Source organism: Borostomias antarcticus (genome assembly GCF_949987555.1).
Source record: "Borostomias antarcticus genome assembly, chromosome: 24".
NCBI classification, from domain to species: domain Eukaryota; kingdom Metazoa; phylum Chordata; class Actinopteri; order Stomiiformes; family Stomiidae; genus Borostomias; species Borostomias antarcticus.
Window position 1 is genome coordinate 8182191 of NC_140257.1, and position 16479 is coordinate 8198669.

Here is a 16479-nt window from a genome sequence, read left to right on the forward strand (position 1 = left end):
GCGCCTCAGCTGCGGATAGCAGTAGTGGGGAGCAGAGTCAGGACGATGATAGTGATGGCATTGGCAGGAGTGATATGGTACTTTTTCCTGAGGAGAGACTTTTACTGTCTATGGGTAAATGTGACGGGGGTAAAAAACACAAAGAGCAGAAGGTCCTGAGGCTAAACATTAACGCGCGCGAGAGGAGGAGGATGCACGACCTGAACGACGCGCTCGATGAATTACGCTCGGTTATCCCCTATGCGCACAGCCCGTCCGTACGGAAGTTGTCAAAAATTGCCACCTTGCTCCTCGCGAAGAACTACATCCTCATGCAGTCGCAAGCACTGGATGAAATGAGAAGACTTGTTAGTTATCTTAACCAAGGACATGGTGTTACTCATACTGCCGCGAATAGGCCTACAACTGGTGCACCCGGGTTCTACGAGCAGCCGACACAATACCCGTTCTCTGCTGGGATTCAAGATCCGTATCGTGACAAATGTGTTGTTTTCCCATCGAGACTCTTAAAAGAATTCAACAATAAACCTTGAATGAAGCAGTGCCTGCAAAGGAACTTCGCGTGCGCAACTGAGATGAGTGACAGGACGCAGCGCCACACCACAACTCAATTCTAACTGTTAATTATTCCACTGTAGCGTTTGGGTATGGAAACCAGGCCAACTTGTGACGTATTTGACAGTAAATATGTGTAGAGATTATTTGAAATGGGAGTCGACTCATTTGGTTCACTGAACTTGTTTTCCTTCATTTGTCTTGATAAAGCCAATGTGGAATGAATTGTATTGATGATATACATTGGTCGAGGTTTAATGTATTTAATAGCACTGAACTAGGCATATGGCTTTGATTTAATTAAATAAATGTGTAAGAACTGTTCAGAATGGTGGTGTTTGAGTAAAGGATAAAGCACATGGGGTCTACAAAAGCAATTATTGGCCGAGTAATATGATCATTCATTGTAATTCAAACATTTCGATTCTTTGACGTGTCATTGATTGTGACAATCGAAATAGCCTCATAGATTTATTATTGTATTGCTTAGTTTCAGAACCAGGAACAGCAACACTGAAGGTAATGGAGACATCTAGCCAAACTGTCATATACTAAACCAGATGACACCAAGCGGAGAGGTCATCACAATTGAAAGAGAAAGATTCAAATCACATGAATATAGGTCAGTTGTATTGGTTTATTCCGTTTTATTTAATGAATAATGAGTAGTTTTGCCCCTTTCTTTAAATCAGTAAGACATTTGAATATAAAGCTTTGAATTGTTGATTATGGGTCAGGCATAATGTAATGAAAAAAAAAGTCTAAGTAGGATAATGACAATCATTTCAATGACACAATCATCTGGGAATTGAAATCTGAGACATAACCCATAAGGCAATAGAGCTGTACATTCAATAACATGGTCATAGAATGAGTTATTTCAAACTATGAAACATAGTTAATATAATTGACACAGAAGCACACACACAAATGCTTCAACTAGTTGCCATATCAACTGTTAATCATGACGATTCTATGGAATCTACACAATGATACATTCTTGGTCCACAGTTCGGACCATTATTAGTGGTATAGCTTGCTTATGACCCAGACGTAAATAACATCCAAATCTGTCCCACTGCCGTCTCTTGGATAGATCAGGCTTGGCGAGGCCTGTAGCGGAATCTAACCTCGGTGGCAGGGAGCAGGATCCCCAGCCCTCCTCTGCTCATGTCCAGGGTGGGCTGCTTTTGACCCTCAACCACCTCCATGTCAAAGTAGAGCAGAACAAGAGACAGGAACTGCTTGATCTCGTTAATGGCAAAGTACCTTCCAGGACACTTGGTGGAGCCTGAGCCAAAAGGCATGCGGTAGTACTTCAGCCTCTGGCCGTCCTTGTAGAAGTCTGTCTTTTCTTTACCGTCCGCCACGTACCGGTCGTACTTGAAACTCTATTCAGACAGGGAGAATAGGGACAGCGTTATATCTTTAAGCTCTTTCACTTTGATAAGCTAGTGCTGCTGAACGGCAGAGTAGTTGAGTCCTGTCTCACTTTTCTCCAAAGAGTAGTCTCACATAGCCAGACCTTTCTCCACACTTCGTCTCACACTGTTCCAGTGCTGGAGAAGGGTCTGGCTATGGGCTCACAAGGCTGGGTTTGGCTGCACCCAATTATCATTATGAGACAAAGAAAAAAACGCTACATTTCCTTAAGCCAATCACAATCGTCTTGGACAATCTTGTTTTTTGTTTTTTCAGCAGTGCCTTTGTAAAATAGTGTCGGGGATTGAATCTGAAGCACCAATGAGAGGTTTTTCGCAAAAGCATCCATTGGGCCAGACTATCCGAAGAGTAAACTGACTAAACCATTATTGGCTAAAGAGTTGTACCCCTCAAGTCTCTTACTGGACGAAAAGAAAGAAAAAGCCGACGTGTTCAAGGACTTTAACAACTCAAGTGAGTTACTGTGAATTTGGAGTATGCAAACTCACTGCAATAAACTGGTACATTTTCAGTTGCTGTCTATAACAGACCGTAGCAAGGTGAACATGTCTCAAACCCCAGAGTACATTAGCATGGGCAATGTGTGCTGACCTTCTGAAAGCCAGTGGGAGGATTCAACCACTCACAGTCCATGCACGATGTTCATGAATCTAACCCAGAGGAAGACACTCATATATCCAAAAACAAAAAGAAATACAACTTTATTTATATAGAGCATTTCATACATAAAGGCAACACAATGCGCTTTACAGAAGGGGGGGGGGGGGGTACACACTGATTCTACCCATAATTTTCCCGATGGAACCAAAGAATCTGAGCCAATATACTGTAGGAGAATTGTAAAAATTCTTCCCTGACCTCTCTCAACGAGATGATAAAGCAAGCTCCTGGAAAATGTTTAATTTTGGGCTGTCAATTGAACGTGTTAATTAGATAAATTAATTATGCAAAATTAATGGGGGAAAAAATAAATTAAATTTAAAAATTAAAATGTTAAATTATGCAAATTATTCACATTCATCGATTTCGTCCAGCTGTAGGTGGCACAGTTGCCGCGTCATGCCTGCTTTAACATTATTGAAGCAACAAACATTAATGGGACCTGAATGACCGCGTAGGCTACATCACGCATCTTTACCTTCAAACAAACTCGAGAAGGTGGATAATCAGACTTTGCTTTGCCCTCTAAGCGGAAAGTTTACTTAAAAAAAACCTCCCAGATGGGACAGTTAATAAGAAGGTTAGTCGTCGTTTGTATACCATCAAAGCAGTTTTATCCTAACTTATCATCTCAATGCTAAACGTGTCAATAGCTGTTAGCCCCAGTAGCAAAGGCCTGAACTGTTTTAAACAAGGATATAGCCATGAGATTTGGATTTCGGACAGAGCAGAGTTCATGGTAGGTGTTGGCGATGTAGCCTATGTGGAAGGCACAAAAGCATAGGCTACATTCAGATTGAAATTCTTCAGGATAAAATCGTGGAGTCTAACTGCACATGTAAAGCAGGGTGAGTAAGTTAGTGTCATCCATTCTTAGAAAATAAGCCTGTGAGAATTATATGTTTACTACTAGCTATGGGCTAATTAGCTACTGTACATAAAGCACCTAATGTTACTAACTTAGAAGCTTTTGTGTCGCGCTGCTGTAAACTGATGTGTGGAGGGAGGTGTGGAGTATCGTACAGCTTGTTTTCTTATAACATTATGTTACAGCAGCCTGCAGGCCGGTTTTCTGTATGTTTTATGAATCATTTTCTTCAAACTAATGTCTAAACTATAAACACAACGTGGGACAAGCTTTGTTTGTGGGACATCAGAGGCGTGGTCTTAAGAAATCAAGCAACCTTATTGGTTATTATTCTCCACGTGATTGACAGGTCGGAAAGGTCTATTGAAATATCTTCTTTTGGGGGGGGGTTTCCAGCAAAATTAATTAATTAGAGATGATGTTATTCATTAGATACATGTTTAAATCGTTTGACAGCTCTAGTTTAATTGTATTAGCTATAGGGACATTTTACAGAGCACTAAGCATGGAATAACAACCCCGACACCGAAACACACACACACATCAACTCATGCCTGCATGATTCATGCACGCACATGCAGAAACACACACACAGTACATATAGATATAAATATACAAACATCAACTCATGCCTGCATGATTCATGCACACACACACACACACACACACACACACAGACTTATTTATCTAGCCACCTACAGTATCCACACACAGTAGGTGGTGTTCTTGGATGGAGTGAGGGTGAACAGTGACTAGCAAAGGAGAGAAAGAGAGATGTGCAATACAAAGCCTAAAGGCTCTCTATAACACCCACAGAGTGTGTGTATGTGTTTATGTGGTGTGTGTGCGTGTGTGTGTGTGCGCGTGCGTGCGTGCATAGTTTGGTTAACCTCGGGGTCTTGGTAGATCTCTGGGTCCATGTGCATGTTCTGGGGATACAGGGCGATCACGTCTCCCTTCCTCACTGCCACCGAGCACTCCCCCTCCAGCCGTAAGATGAAGTCCTCCTGGGCCACGCGGATGTTCATGGAGGCCGAAGACAGCCGCAGACTCTCGTTAATGGCGCTTTCTGTGAACACAGTCGAGTTCCAAGGTTACCACAGCGCAGTTTGAGGTTTGGACCGTCCCTGCTGTATTGACTTGTGCTAAAGCACAAATGTCTGTATGATACGTGCCCACACACAAGGAGTTGTCTGACTTCAAGGGGTATTTGTTGGGGATACTGTTCAAACCACTGTTAAAATAAAATTTTGTTCTGTATTGAAAATGTTACAATACGTTTTAACAGAGAAACAGAAGCAGCCAGGCTAAGGCTGTGCCAAACATATAAACCCACGGTCTCTAGTCACGGAAAGGCTGCCACTTTAACAAGAACATTCCCTGACCGCTAACACTAAAACAAATGGATGGAAGTCAGATCCAGCGCCACATCTCCCTGAGGAGATACGATCCCGTTGTTTGTGACAGTGCCACAGTGAGCCCCCGCCAGAGGCCTTTTTCCCCGGGCCCTGCTGATGTGTCACCAGAGATAAGGCATATAAGGCATACCGCCAGCTCAGAGTGTGTGGCGCCGTGATCTAATGTGACACCTGGGGACTCTGTGGGCGCATACCCACTAGGACTGGCTTTGTTACAGCAATCACAGACAGTGGTTTGTTAGTAGGTCGGGGTGGGGGTAGGGATGGTGCTGTGGGATAAAGCCATAGGAGGTCATGATTGCTACTGTGGGGTTCCCGATGAAAGATCCTGTAGGATAATTGATAGCCTGTCTGGTACATAGAACTCGCCTGTTATAATTAATTTTCCAATAATGTGGTGGCGAGGTACTGGCATCTACCTTTAAAGAGGCTTTTGTAAACGTTTGTAAACTCTAAGCTTATTATAAAAGTGGGTGTAACATGCTATTATTGTGATTCATATTCAAATTGAAAGGCCAATTCAATGCACGGTAAGTCGTGGAACACTGTGTTGTGCAAAAATATTTGGTATTAAGTGGATTGAAAAAAATCATAATAATTCAATTACTATACCCAGTCAGTGCTTGGAGCCTTACTAGAAAAACAGGACATCATAGCAGAAAGGGATACATTCTTGATCAGTCCTGATATACTAAGGGAAACTTGATATTAGTTAACTGGTCGTCCCTTTCCATGCAAAGGACCTTGCATTGGTATCTCTTCATCTATAAATCCGTTAGGACTTTTCCCACTTACCTATCCTGTTACTTGCCGCGTAAACAGTGTCGCTATACTCTCCGCTCCCAGGACCACATCACCCTCACTAGACCCTCATTTCCTAGGACCACATCACCCTCACTAGACCCTCATTTCCTAGGACCACATCACCCTCACTAGACCCTCAGTTCCTAGGACCACATCACCCTCACTAGACCCTCATTTCCTAGGACCACATCACCCTCACTAGACCCTCATTTCCTAGGACAACATCACCCTCACTAGACCCTCATTTCCTAGGACAACATCACCCTCACTAGACCCTCATTTCCTAGGACAACATCACCCTCACTAGACCCTCATGTCCTAGGACAACATCACCCTCACTAGACCCTCAGTTTGTACTGAGCTTGGTAAGAAGGCTTTCTCCTACTCTGCCCCGTCTGACACCCTGATTCCCCTAGGAGAGTTTAAGTCTCTTCTTAAAAATATGGACAAAATATTAGTGGATGCTTGTTCTATTTATTCCACTGCTTTCTGCCTCTGCACTAAAAGTCTGTCTGTTTTATTTTTATCTGTATTTCTACTTTGTTTTGTCTTGTTTGTCCTGTTATAGGGTGGTTTGTCTGTCAGTAACTTGTTTTGTCGTTGTTGTCCTGGCAGGTCTCTCTTGTAAATGAGATTTCGTATCTCAATGAGACTACCTGATTAAAGGTTAAATAACTTCTTCTTTTTTCTTAAAAAAAAAATATATATATATAGTACAAACAAAACAACAACAAAGGCAATGCTAGCCTACCCAGATAGAGAAGGCTGTCCAGCTGGTCCTTGGTGAAAGTGATGTCTCTGTTTTGGACTTCCCTAATCCCAGAGAGCTCTAGGACACCATGGACTTCCTCACGCACTGTTGCAAGGGCTTCTGGGTGCATCACCAGGTAATACATGGTCCAGAATGTGGCTGGGACCGTGTTGGCCACCGAGGCCCATAGGATGGCAAAATGATGAGCTGAATGAACAGCAGGAGGTAGGAGAGATTCATACAGTAGTTACAGGTTTATAAAGCATACAGAAAATGAACAATGCACTCCAAAATGCCAATTTATAGAGAAATGTAAAAGAATGCCTGAAAGTCAAATATCACCACTGAGTAAATTACAGATTAAAAAAGTACAGCTGCATTTACCTGCTTTGTCCACATCTCCAAGGGAATCATACTGTTCCAACAACGCAGCTCGCATCTGGATGAACTGTGACATGTTGGACCACCTAGACATGTGCTGAGGCAGAAAGTACTTAATGAGCTCTTCACGGATGGATTTGGTCCCTCTCAGCAGCGAGATGGGGATCTGAGCGATCAAGAGTGGGAACTTGTTGTCAAACTTCACAAACTGCTCTCTGAGCATGCTCATTCCACTGTGTCGGCTGGCATAGTCCGGTTTGCCGTAAATGGTCAGGAAGGTCACCTCGAACATGACAGCATTGCAGAACTGGTACATCTCGTCAGTTCTCCAACCGCCTCCCTCGACACCACCCACCTCCACCTCCCTTGGGTAGTCTTGCCGAAACACAAGGTTAAGATTACCCATCGTGCTCTCTGTTAAGGGAGTGAGGCTGTTGCCCTGCAGGAGGCGGAAGGATCTCTGGATCTGCTCTCTGAACTTGCTGCTCCGCAAAGGTGGGTAGCCGAACGTTACCGGGGCCACCTGGTCTGAGAAGTCGTGGAAGTCCAGATGTTTTCCATGTTTGATGACGTTTGGATACAGCAACGGGTTCATGATGAATGTCATGTATTTTCCTTCAAGAGGAACAAGAGAGTGTTATATCGCAATGGATGTGATCAGATGGAGGACTTAAGGATCATACAGTAATTAACACCATCATGGCTGTGAAATCAAACACTCCAATTAGAAAGCAACAATATTCTTGACAAGAGAGTCATAATGTGCATTTAATATGTTTGTACATTATTTCATCAAGCATTTCAGTAATATACTGTACAGTGCACCTTTTTAGTATGAGTCAGGATAAACTGTACAGCACACAAAATGGTACCCACCTGCAATCTGCACAGTAAATATATCTCCATATTTTTTCTTATATGCTGCAAGAAATGTATGTGCATCCTTTCCAAACTCCAGGGCCTTCCCCAGGTATGGAATCCAGCCTGTTATCAGTGGAGGTTCGCCCTTTCTTCTGCAGGGTAAAAGGGGTAATATGAAACCTTTTTGATAAGTCAAACTTTAACAAAAGTCCTTGTCAGCTAAATATAGCAGTGAATATGACAGGCATTTCCGGTGTCGAGTTATTGGCTCAAATCTTATTATCACAAGTGTTTATTTTATTATGTTGACCTTCTTTTTGTCAACAGTCAAACAGTCCTCAGTTCAAGTAAGTAGCAACATGGTGAATCATTTGGACTCACTGATAACTACCATTCTCTGCTGAAAATTATTTTTAGTATTTTAGACTGTACAAATAACATCACATACTGAAGGGTAGTGTTAGGGAGTTGCTTGACGCTATGCAAAAATGCTGTAGTTGTCTACAAGTTATACAATATTAACTAACCCTAACCCAATATTTTTCTATGGGTGTGTGCTTAACGGATCAGATGACTTTGACCTGAGGGTAGATCAGCTTCATATTCCCATGAAAAGATCAGACGTGTCTGGTGTCTGCGGCATGCTCTAGATTAAGCAGGGTTCTCTCTTGTATTGTTTAACTTACACAATGAACCACAGCCTTTAACAAACAAAAAGACTACCGTGGTTTCTTTTACTCTGCAAGAAAGAAACCACTTTCAAAAGCATTCAGCATGGTTCAATACTGAATTGTTCTGTAGAGGACAAGAACTGTTCATTGTGCAAGGTTCCTCTTTATGTTTCCCTGGAAATCTGCAAATGACTGAATTGGAGCCAAAATCTTCTCCCACAAAATGAGCTAACTGAGCAACTCACTTGAGTGATTAGAGATGAAGGAAGCTTTGTGGTGGCCCCAAGCACAACACATTCCAGCCACCCTCTGACCACAACATCGTGGTTTTACAGAGAGAGGCTGCTAAAAATCCAATAGTTAACCCATTCAATTTTCAGACTAAGAAGGGTGTAAATGTGTGTGTGTGTGTGTGTGTGTGTGTTTGTGTGTTTTTGTGAGTGTAGGACGGGGAACAACAACATAAATATTAACCCTCCTAAAAGCCAATATTAGTCATTCATCATTTACAAGCCAAAGCCCAATAAAAAGATCTACAATGTGTGTGGATGACCGTATTATCTGAACATGACCTGTTAAAACAGGGCAGTCATCCTATTGTATGATTTAATATGAGAGCGGAAGAACCAACACACTTTGACACACTCTCAGCTCAAGGCTACAGACATCAAGAGGCAGACAAAATATTGTTTCTGTCCCTAGGCCAGTAAATGTCAGGATATATGAGCTATTAATAACTGTATTGTTGATGGATAGAGGAGGACTCACCCATGCATTATAACTGCCCTAAAGAGACGCATAGGTGCTTTTGATCCTATCAAAAAGATTAGGCACTATTTACCGTAAACACAGAGACTATTACCCACTATTGTAAGTTAAATTAAGAGAAATGGGACAAAATAATTCACCATCCAGAATTGCCAATTGAATCTTACAGTTGGTAAGATTGCAACATGCTTCCTGTGATTAGTCTGGACATGAGCACAGATGAATAATAATGTCACACCCAGTACTTCCTTATCAGGGTGTGACAATATAGGGCTTTCAACTACAGTATGAAGGCTTCATCTGCATGCCACAAAGCACAAGACACACACACACACACACACACTATCACCACTGTGTAAGGTCAACAAAACAGCATCAATGAGCACAGTGTGAATTCAGGACAGACTAATTTGTGTGCTGCTGGTCCATAAAAAAGACTGTTTCTCATTATAGTATGGTGGGGAGAGTTGGCAAGAGTCTCTCGTTTTGTAAGGCCTCAAGCTGATCTGTCAAAGACAAGACTTGCTTGATGTGCGCACACACACACACACTTACACAATCTAGACACTCAAATGCATACACACACACACTTACACAATCCAGACACACACATACACACACACACTTACACAATCCAGACACACACATACACACACACACACACACATTAAGAGTACTGCCAGACTCTTGTCAGAAGCAATCAGGGGCTCTGCATCTCTACTAGCAAAGTGCAAATTTAGACTGTATAAGGGGTTTCATAACGACATATAGTATGACCACACTGCACTCAGTATTTATTAGTATTATTGGTCTGTAATTTTCTTTGGGTTTCACACTGAATTCAAGTAAATGTGATTGGACTAAAGAAAGACTGGATTTCTACAGAAATGGCTCTAGCTCATTAATTTGCTACCATGGAAGTTCATTTCTGCAACTCTCTTACACAGAACTCAATGTAATGTGCACTGAGGAACTTCGTGTGAGGATGAAAAAACGGCAGGGTGGACAAAACGGCAAACAACCTCAGTAAGTGCTCCTTTGAGAACTAATCAGCCTCAGGAAGGGACAATGCTGCTGACATGTCTTTAGAGTCTAGTCTGACCTACTTCTCAAAGCAGTGGCACTGCACTACTGTACACTTGAACACTTGAACCAACACTTGACAACACTCGAACAATTCAACACTATGCACAACTGCATACTTGAACGTTAATTGCACTGCCTACGTCATGGACACCATGGGTTACACGACGTCGAGATGAGAACGAGAACATAAACGAAAGGAGAACGATCCTCCAGGTTACACAAGCGTTTTATCAGCGGTTCCAGGGGTTATCGAGTTCACATGGACACGCTTATCACGGTAGGCCCTTTGTAACACTGGGCAAGCGCATGCCTGTTGTAAACAGACCCTGGCAGTTATTTATGAAAATAATTTGCTAACACTTTACAATAAGGATACATTAATAAGCATTAGTTAAAAGTTAACTAATGTTTTTTGTGACCCTTATTGTAAAGTGTTACCAATAATTTGTTCCTAAATAAACTTTTGAAATGCATTTATTGGGCTGCCTGACTTCACCCAAAGGAAATCTTACCTGTTCTCAGGCCTACATTTCCAGATTAGGATGATCCTATTCCTTAGGCCTTATAACTAGGCCTAATTAGTTATTCATCATAAGTTGTATTATTATTATTGTTATTATTATTAATCAATATTGTTATTGTTGTTGTTATTATTATTATTATTGCTGTTGTTCTATTAGGATAATAGTCTTCAACTCGACCTCAAATTGGTCTACCCTGGATCATATTCCATAACCTCTCATTTTGTCCATCCATCCAAATGATTTAAATAAATGCACTTTCCAATATCTGAGTCAAATCATCATCTCCCCTTTTGAGGTGGAAATCCAAGTCTTAAAGCTACATGAGATAACTAGGCACTTTGGCAGCCCCTCTGGTCGTGATAAAATCGGCACTGCGTTTTAAGAATGACACTTCCCACAATCCCCCACTCACTCACTGTAATGATGGGGATAAAAGTCATAGCCTAAACGCGCGTGGCACAGACGGATTGGAGGATTGTAGCTACTTTCTGGAAAGTTGGCTTCAACGCAGGTAAATACCGGTCTTCTTTCTTTTATGTGCATGTAGATTTCGTTTCGCGGGGCGAAGTGTTTCTTGTCTTCCTGATATTATGACACGCAAAACGTACGCAAAACGTGTCATGTGTCACTTCCGTTCCACCACAAGATTTCCCGCCAGTACATGTAGCTACTAGCCAGTAGCCTACACCGAAATTCTAAATTAATAAATTCACAGGGTCTCATGCAGTCTCATGTCACGAAAAAGATTTTTGAGGTCTTGCTAAGGCCAATTCATAAACTAATAGCAAGTAAAGGTGAATATTGAAGCAATAACTCATGAGAGGGTGTGGTATATGGCCTATATACCACGGCTTGTGCTGCGGTCATAGACACGAGGCACAGCCGAGTTCCGTCGACCAGCACAAGCCGTGGTATATAGGCCATATACCACAACCCTCGAGTGAGTTATTGCTTTTATACACATTTTTAAACAGGCTGTGTTTTGGTAAACAGACCACATATTGTGAGTCTTTGTGGTTACTTTATCCGGTAAGGGCAAAAAATCAGGACGTGATAAACTGACACCCAGTGCGAAAATTAACATTAAAAAGCTGTTAAATTGGAATGTTGCAACAGTGAAACAAGATGGCTCAAAGCTTGATGGTTCATGACGCGAGTATGTAGGCTAGTGTAATGGTAGGCGCAGTAATATTTCAAATAGAACTGTAAAGAGGCTTTGCCCTGGTATATCGTGTCACATACAACGGCGTTTAACCAATCAGATTGCGAGGTTGGAACTACCCGTTGTATAATGAACCATAAAAAAGTTATCTCATTGAGCTTTAATTCAGTCTTTTTCTCTTCTTGAAGTTCAGGTTTAAATTTTTTTTTGTCTTAATGCAAATGACCTGCATGATCAGTCTTTCGTATAGTCTGTGACTAAAAACTCCATATCATTAGATGTGAGAGGATGTTAGACTTTTAAAAATCTTTTCGAAGTCTTCTAGTGTAGACTATGTTTGGAGATTGCACTTTGTCTAGACCCAGATAGCAAGCAGATCTGGGCCATATATGAGCCGGAACTAAGCCACAAGTGCCAGATCTGGCCTGTATATGGCCCTGATCAGATTGCTGTCTGGGGATGATATAATGTTGCCGCCATAGGCGATTTTACCATCTGAGAGTAGGGGGGGCAAAATTTTGACGTGAGAAAAAAAACAGTTCTGCCCTCCCATCCCATCTATTTACAAAGAATGCCAGTTGTGAACAGTATGCTAATAAGCACATAATATGCACAACGCATCAAACTTCATCTAGACACCACAAGCATGTCAATATGACTTTATGACCGAGCACTAGGCCATACCCAACATCACAACATCAAACTGCAACTGCCTGCTGGTGCTAGCTTCCTCGCCGATGGTGATGTTGCTAGTGTGCTAGCTTTGATAGCCTCTGGAGCACTTCTGCATTCGATTGCACCTGCTGCACTGTCATTTCGAGTGGTAGCTTCTTCATTAGCATTGCCAGTTTTTTTTTTTTTTTTTTATGAAGAAGTGGTCAATTGTTTTTATAGCTCTTTTCGCCATTGTGAGCAGGTTGGCTGGTTGTAGCTTGTTGAGCACTGAGCAGTACAGTCAGATCTTTTTTTTTTTTTCAGTAACAGATCAAACCGTAAATTGTTGAGGTCGACGGACGAGTTGTGCCATTGGTGGATTATGAATATATATATTTTTTAAGGTAGCCTAGTTTAAGTAATAAATACACTTTTAAAATTAATGATTTTAAACTACAATTATGTATTTAATAATTGTGTTAATTAGTTTAAAAAAAGAAGTTTATTTATTTATTTATTTTAAAGAATTTGAGCAGAGTTGGGCTGGCCAATCAGGAGGGGCACTTGCCCCCCCTATAAAATCGCCCATGGTTGCCGCTGTGTCTTTGGAGATTGTGTTTTGACTATTATAATGCATAAAAGAACATCACAGATATAACAGATTAGAATAACAGAACATATCAAATCGAATAGAATATAGCCTAACATGAAATAACGAAGATGACCGATGATAGGCCTACGTTTTACAGTGCTGCGCAACCATGCATGTAGAGAGTGGGCTGGACTTGGAGCCTTTTTTCCAGCATCCTGTTCAAAATACGCTCCGCGGCTATGTATAGAAGCAAATCAGTCATCAGTCTCAACATAACATAAATCATATAATTATAAAGCACGTAGGCCTATTCTGTTTTATTAATGTTATATAGGCTAGCCTGTAGCCTACTTTTGTCTAACAAGCTTATATTGCTCGACTAATAGAATCTTGGTCGGACAAGGATGAGGATGATACCGATAACTGCTAGACGACGGATAGTATAGTAAATTGCCAGTTTGGGAACCTTTAGGCTACATTTCTAGCTGAGTAGCCTACCTAGGAGTGGAATGAGGAGCTAATTAGCATTGTTAAAATAAGGTTAGGTGATTACAGAGAGAGAGAGAGAGAGAGAGAGAGAGTTATTCTAATCCTAATCAAGTCATTATAATACCCATTCCTCACAATCAGTGAATATTACAGATGGCCAATTGTAGGCTATCAGTAGACTATCATCTACCCCACACAACAATAAACGAAATGGGTTGGACTTGGATTGTCCTTTTGGCTAGTGAGTTGCAACAGCGGGATTGCGTTATGCCCCCAGGCTACTCCAGAACTTCCAACATCCAAAAAGTCGCGTCCTGATGGGAAAATTGAGAAATGTAGACCTAGCCTGATACTGTTAAAATAACTAGACCAAAATGTTCTGATAACGAATCGACTAGCAATCATCCACTACTTGCCTTTTCCTTCTGAATCGCACGGTGAATAAGTAGTAAAGCGGGAGCAAGCCAAACAAGATTATTAAGAGGAACTCGAGCATTTCCGTTGGGATGGTCGGATGTCCCACGATTGTTGTAACTGGACTGAAGTGCTCTGCTAGTCAGCAGTAACGACCTGTGGTCACGGTCACGTGGATCTAGTCCTCCTACTAAGGCAAAGTTCTTCCCAACCACCCAAAGAGGTCGAGCCACTGCAAAGTTATGTACGTGAGTGTTGAGTGAGTCAGTGCAAGCTGCTACAGGAAGCAATGTGGACAGTGATGCATTTGACGGTAGCCTACTGGCTGGTGGTAGGACTGTGCAACAGTGTGAGAAAAAGAAAGAAAAAAAATCTGTAGCGCACAATGCGCAGTGAAATGCTTAAAATATCCCTTCGGGCAAACGCACCCATACAGAAAAGCACTAGGCTATATTCACACTATTAAAGGAGTAGTGTGCCATTTTGGAAATGTAGCCCTATTTATGGTCTGTCTATTCATGAACCTGAAACAGAGACCACAATTTCACTGATTGTTCCAGTATTGAGATAGATGCAGCTTTTATGCAGACTCTCACTGGGCTACAATGGAAGTCAATGGGGCATACATAAATAGTTGGAAAAACTATGATAAAGTTGTTTTCCGAGACGGGAAGTGCAGGGTGTAATCTTACCAGTCTCAGTATGCTCTCCAGTGAAATATATCACAATCCGAAAGTTTTTACGTTTGGCCTGGCTTGGACATAAGCATTCCCTTGGTGCTTGTTTTCACTGTTCCCACAGAGGACTATGTGCAAGTCATTCCAAACACCTAAAAATATTCAGATTGCGATACATTTCACAGGAGAGAATACTGAGAGGGGTAAGATTACACCCTGTAAAGAAAAGCACATTCATTGTAGTTTTTCATAGCATTTACGTATTCCCCATTGACTTTGTAGCCCAGTGAGAGCCTGCATAAAAACTGCAGCTAGCTCAATACTGGAAGAATCCATGAAATTATGGTCTCTGTGTTTCAGGTTCATGGTAGACAGACCACAAATATGACTAAATGTCCAAAATAGCACACTACCCCTTTAAAAAGGATGTGTTGTTTTTTACACAATACTTACAGTATTTATTTAGCATAGATACACTTATACTGAATTCTACAACGGAGAGTTTGGATACTTGATTCTGATTGGCTAGCAGCCGTGGTAAAATACTCTGTAACCCACGGCTGCGACCGCATAACATTTAGTATTAATGCACCGTCAATCTCATTGACAAGGCCATTGATAAAATCAAGCGGTAGGCTATGCTTTGCGTAGCAACCACTCGCAGCAACCTCGCCTTTTTCGTATCCTATTACAAAAACGCACTCATCAGTCCGACTCCAACACTTCCACACCCCTACCAGCAAAAACAAGTGCTCTGGAGAACTGTTTTGATAACTGCACCATAGCTGGAAATATTCAAATAAACGTGAACCACCCGAATTATGCCTTATAGTTTATGTGAACAAGGCCAACCCAAATAGGCGAGATAGTCTATGTTGCCTGGCAACCATTTAATTCAGAACTATAGCCTATCGCGGAAGATTTTGTAAATACTAAAATGATAAGAATGATCGGTAAATAAATGATTGAATGTTACTACTGAGTGTTTTTTGTTAATATATATATGTAGTAACCGTTGTAGAAAAGCAATTGACCACTCGAGGCAGTAGGTTACAGGAGATTTTACCACAGCTACGGGGGTTTTAGTTCTAACAACGCCCCGTAGCTGTGGTAAAATCCCCTGTAACCCACTGCCTCGAGTGGTCAATTGCTTAAATATATGCTAGTTGCATCTTAAAAACGATGTGTTGTTTTTTACAGACTAATCTGTCTATATACGGACTAAACATTCTGTGTTATATTTGACACAATCACTGTGTTAGAAAATCCAACACAAGTAACACAACTAAAATTCTCAACACAGTAGTTGTGTTAGCTGGGTAAAAGTAACACAACTATTGTGTTGAGAGTTTTAACTCTACACAGTGATTGTGTCAAAATATAACACAGAATGCCATGATACAGGCAGTGCAATTACATAATATGTCAAGTATGCAGTAGTATACAGTAGTGCAGAGTCAGTTGTGTATTGTATAGACAAGGTGTTCAATTGCTCAAGTGTTGTCAGGTGTTGGTTCAAGTGTTCGAGTGTACAGTAGTGCAGAGTCAGTTGTCTATTGTATAGATAAAGTGCAAGGTGTCAAGTGTTCACTTGTATTATATTATATTTCAGTTTAAGTGTATCTATGCTAAATAAATACATATAAATATATGTAGTGCTCATATATTCCCATGTAGCCTACTGCCATTATATTAATATTT

The 16479-nt window shown here is 41.3% G+C and overlaps 1 protein-coding gene across 1 annotated transcript; it reads right to left on the reverse strand.

Moving 5' to 3' along the window:
• Positions 1-1652: 1652 nt before the first annotated feature.
• cyp7b1 (cytochrome P450, family 7, subfamily B, polypeptide 1) lies at positions 1653-14183 on the reverse strand (the record flags this gene model as incomplete). The annotated part of the gene is made up of 6 exons (XM_084458182.1): positions 1653-1946; positions 4417-4595; positions 6500-6706; positions 6884-7495; positions 7757-7886; positions 14097-14183. The coding sequence occupies 6 exons, from the start codon at positions 14181-14183 to the stop codon at positions 1653-1655; spliced, it is 1509 nt and encodes a 502-aa protein (XP_084314308.1).
• Positions 14184-16479: the final 2296 nt, after the last annotated feature.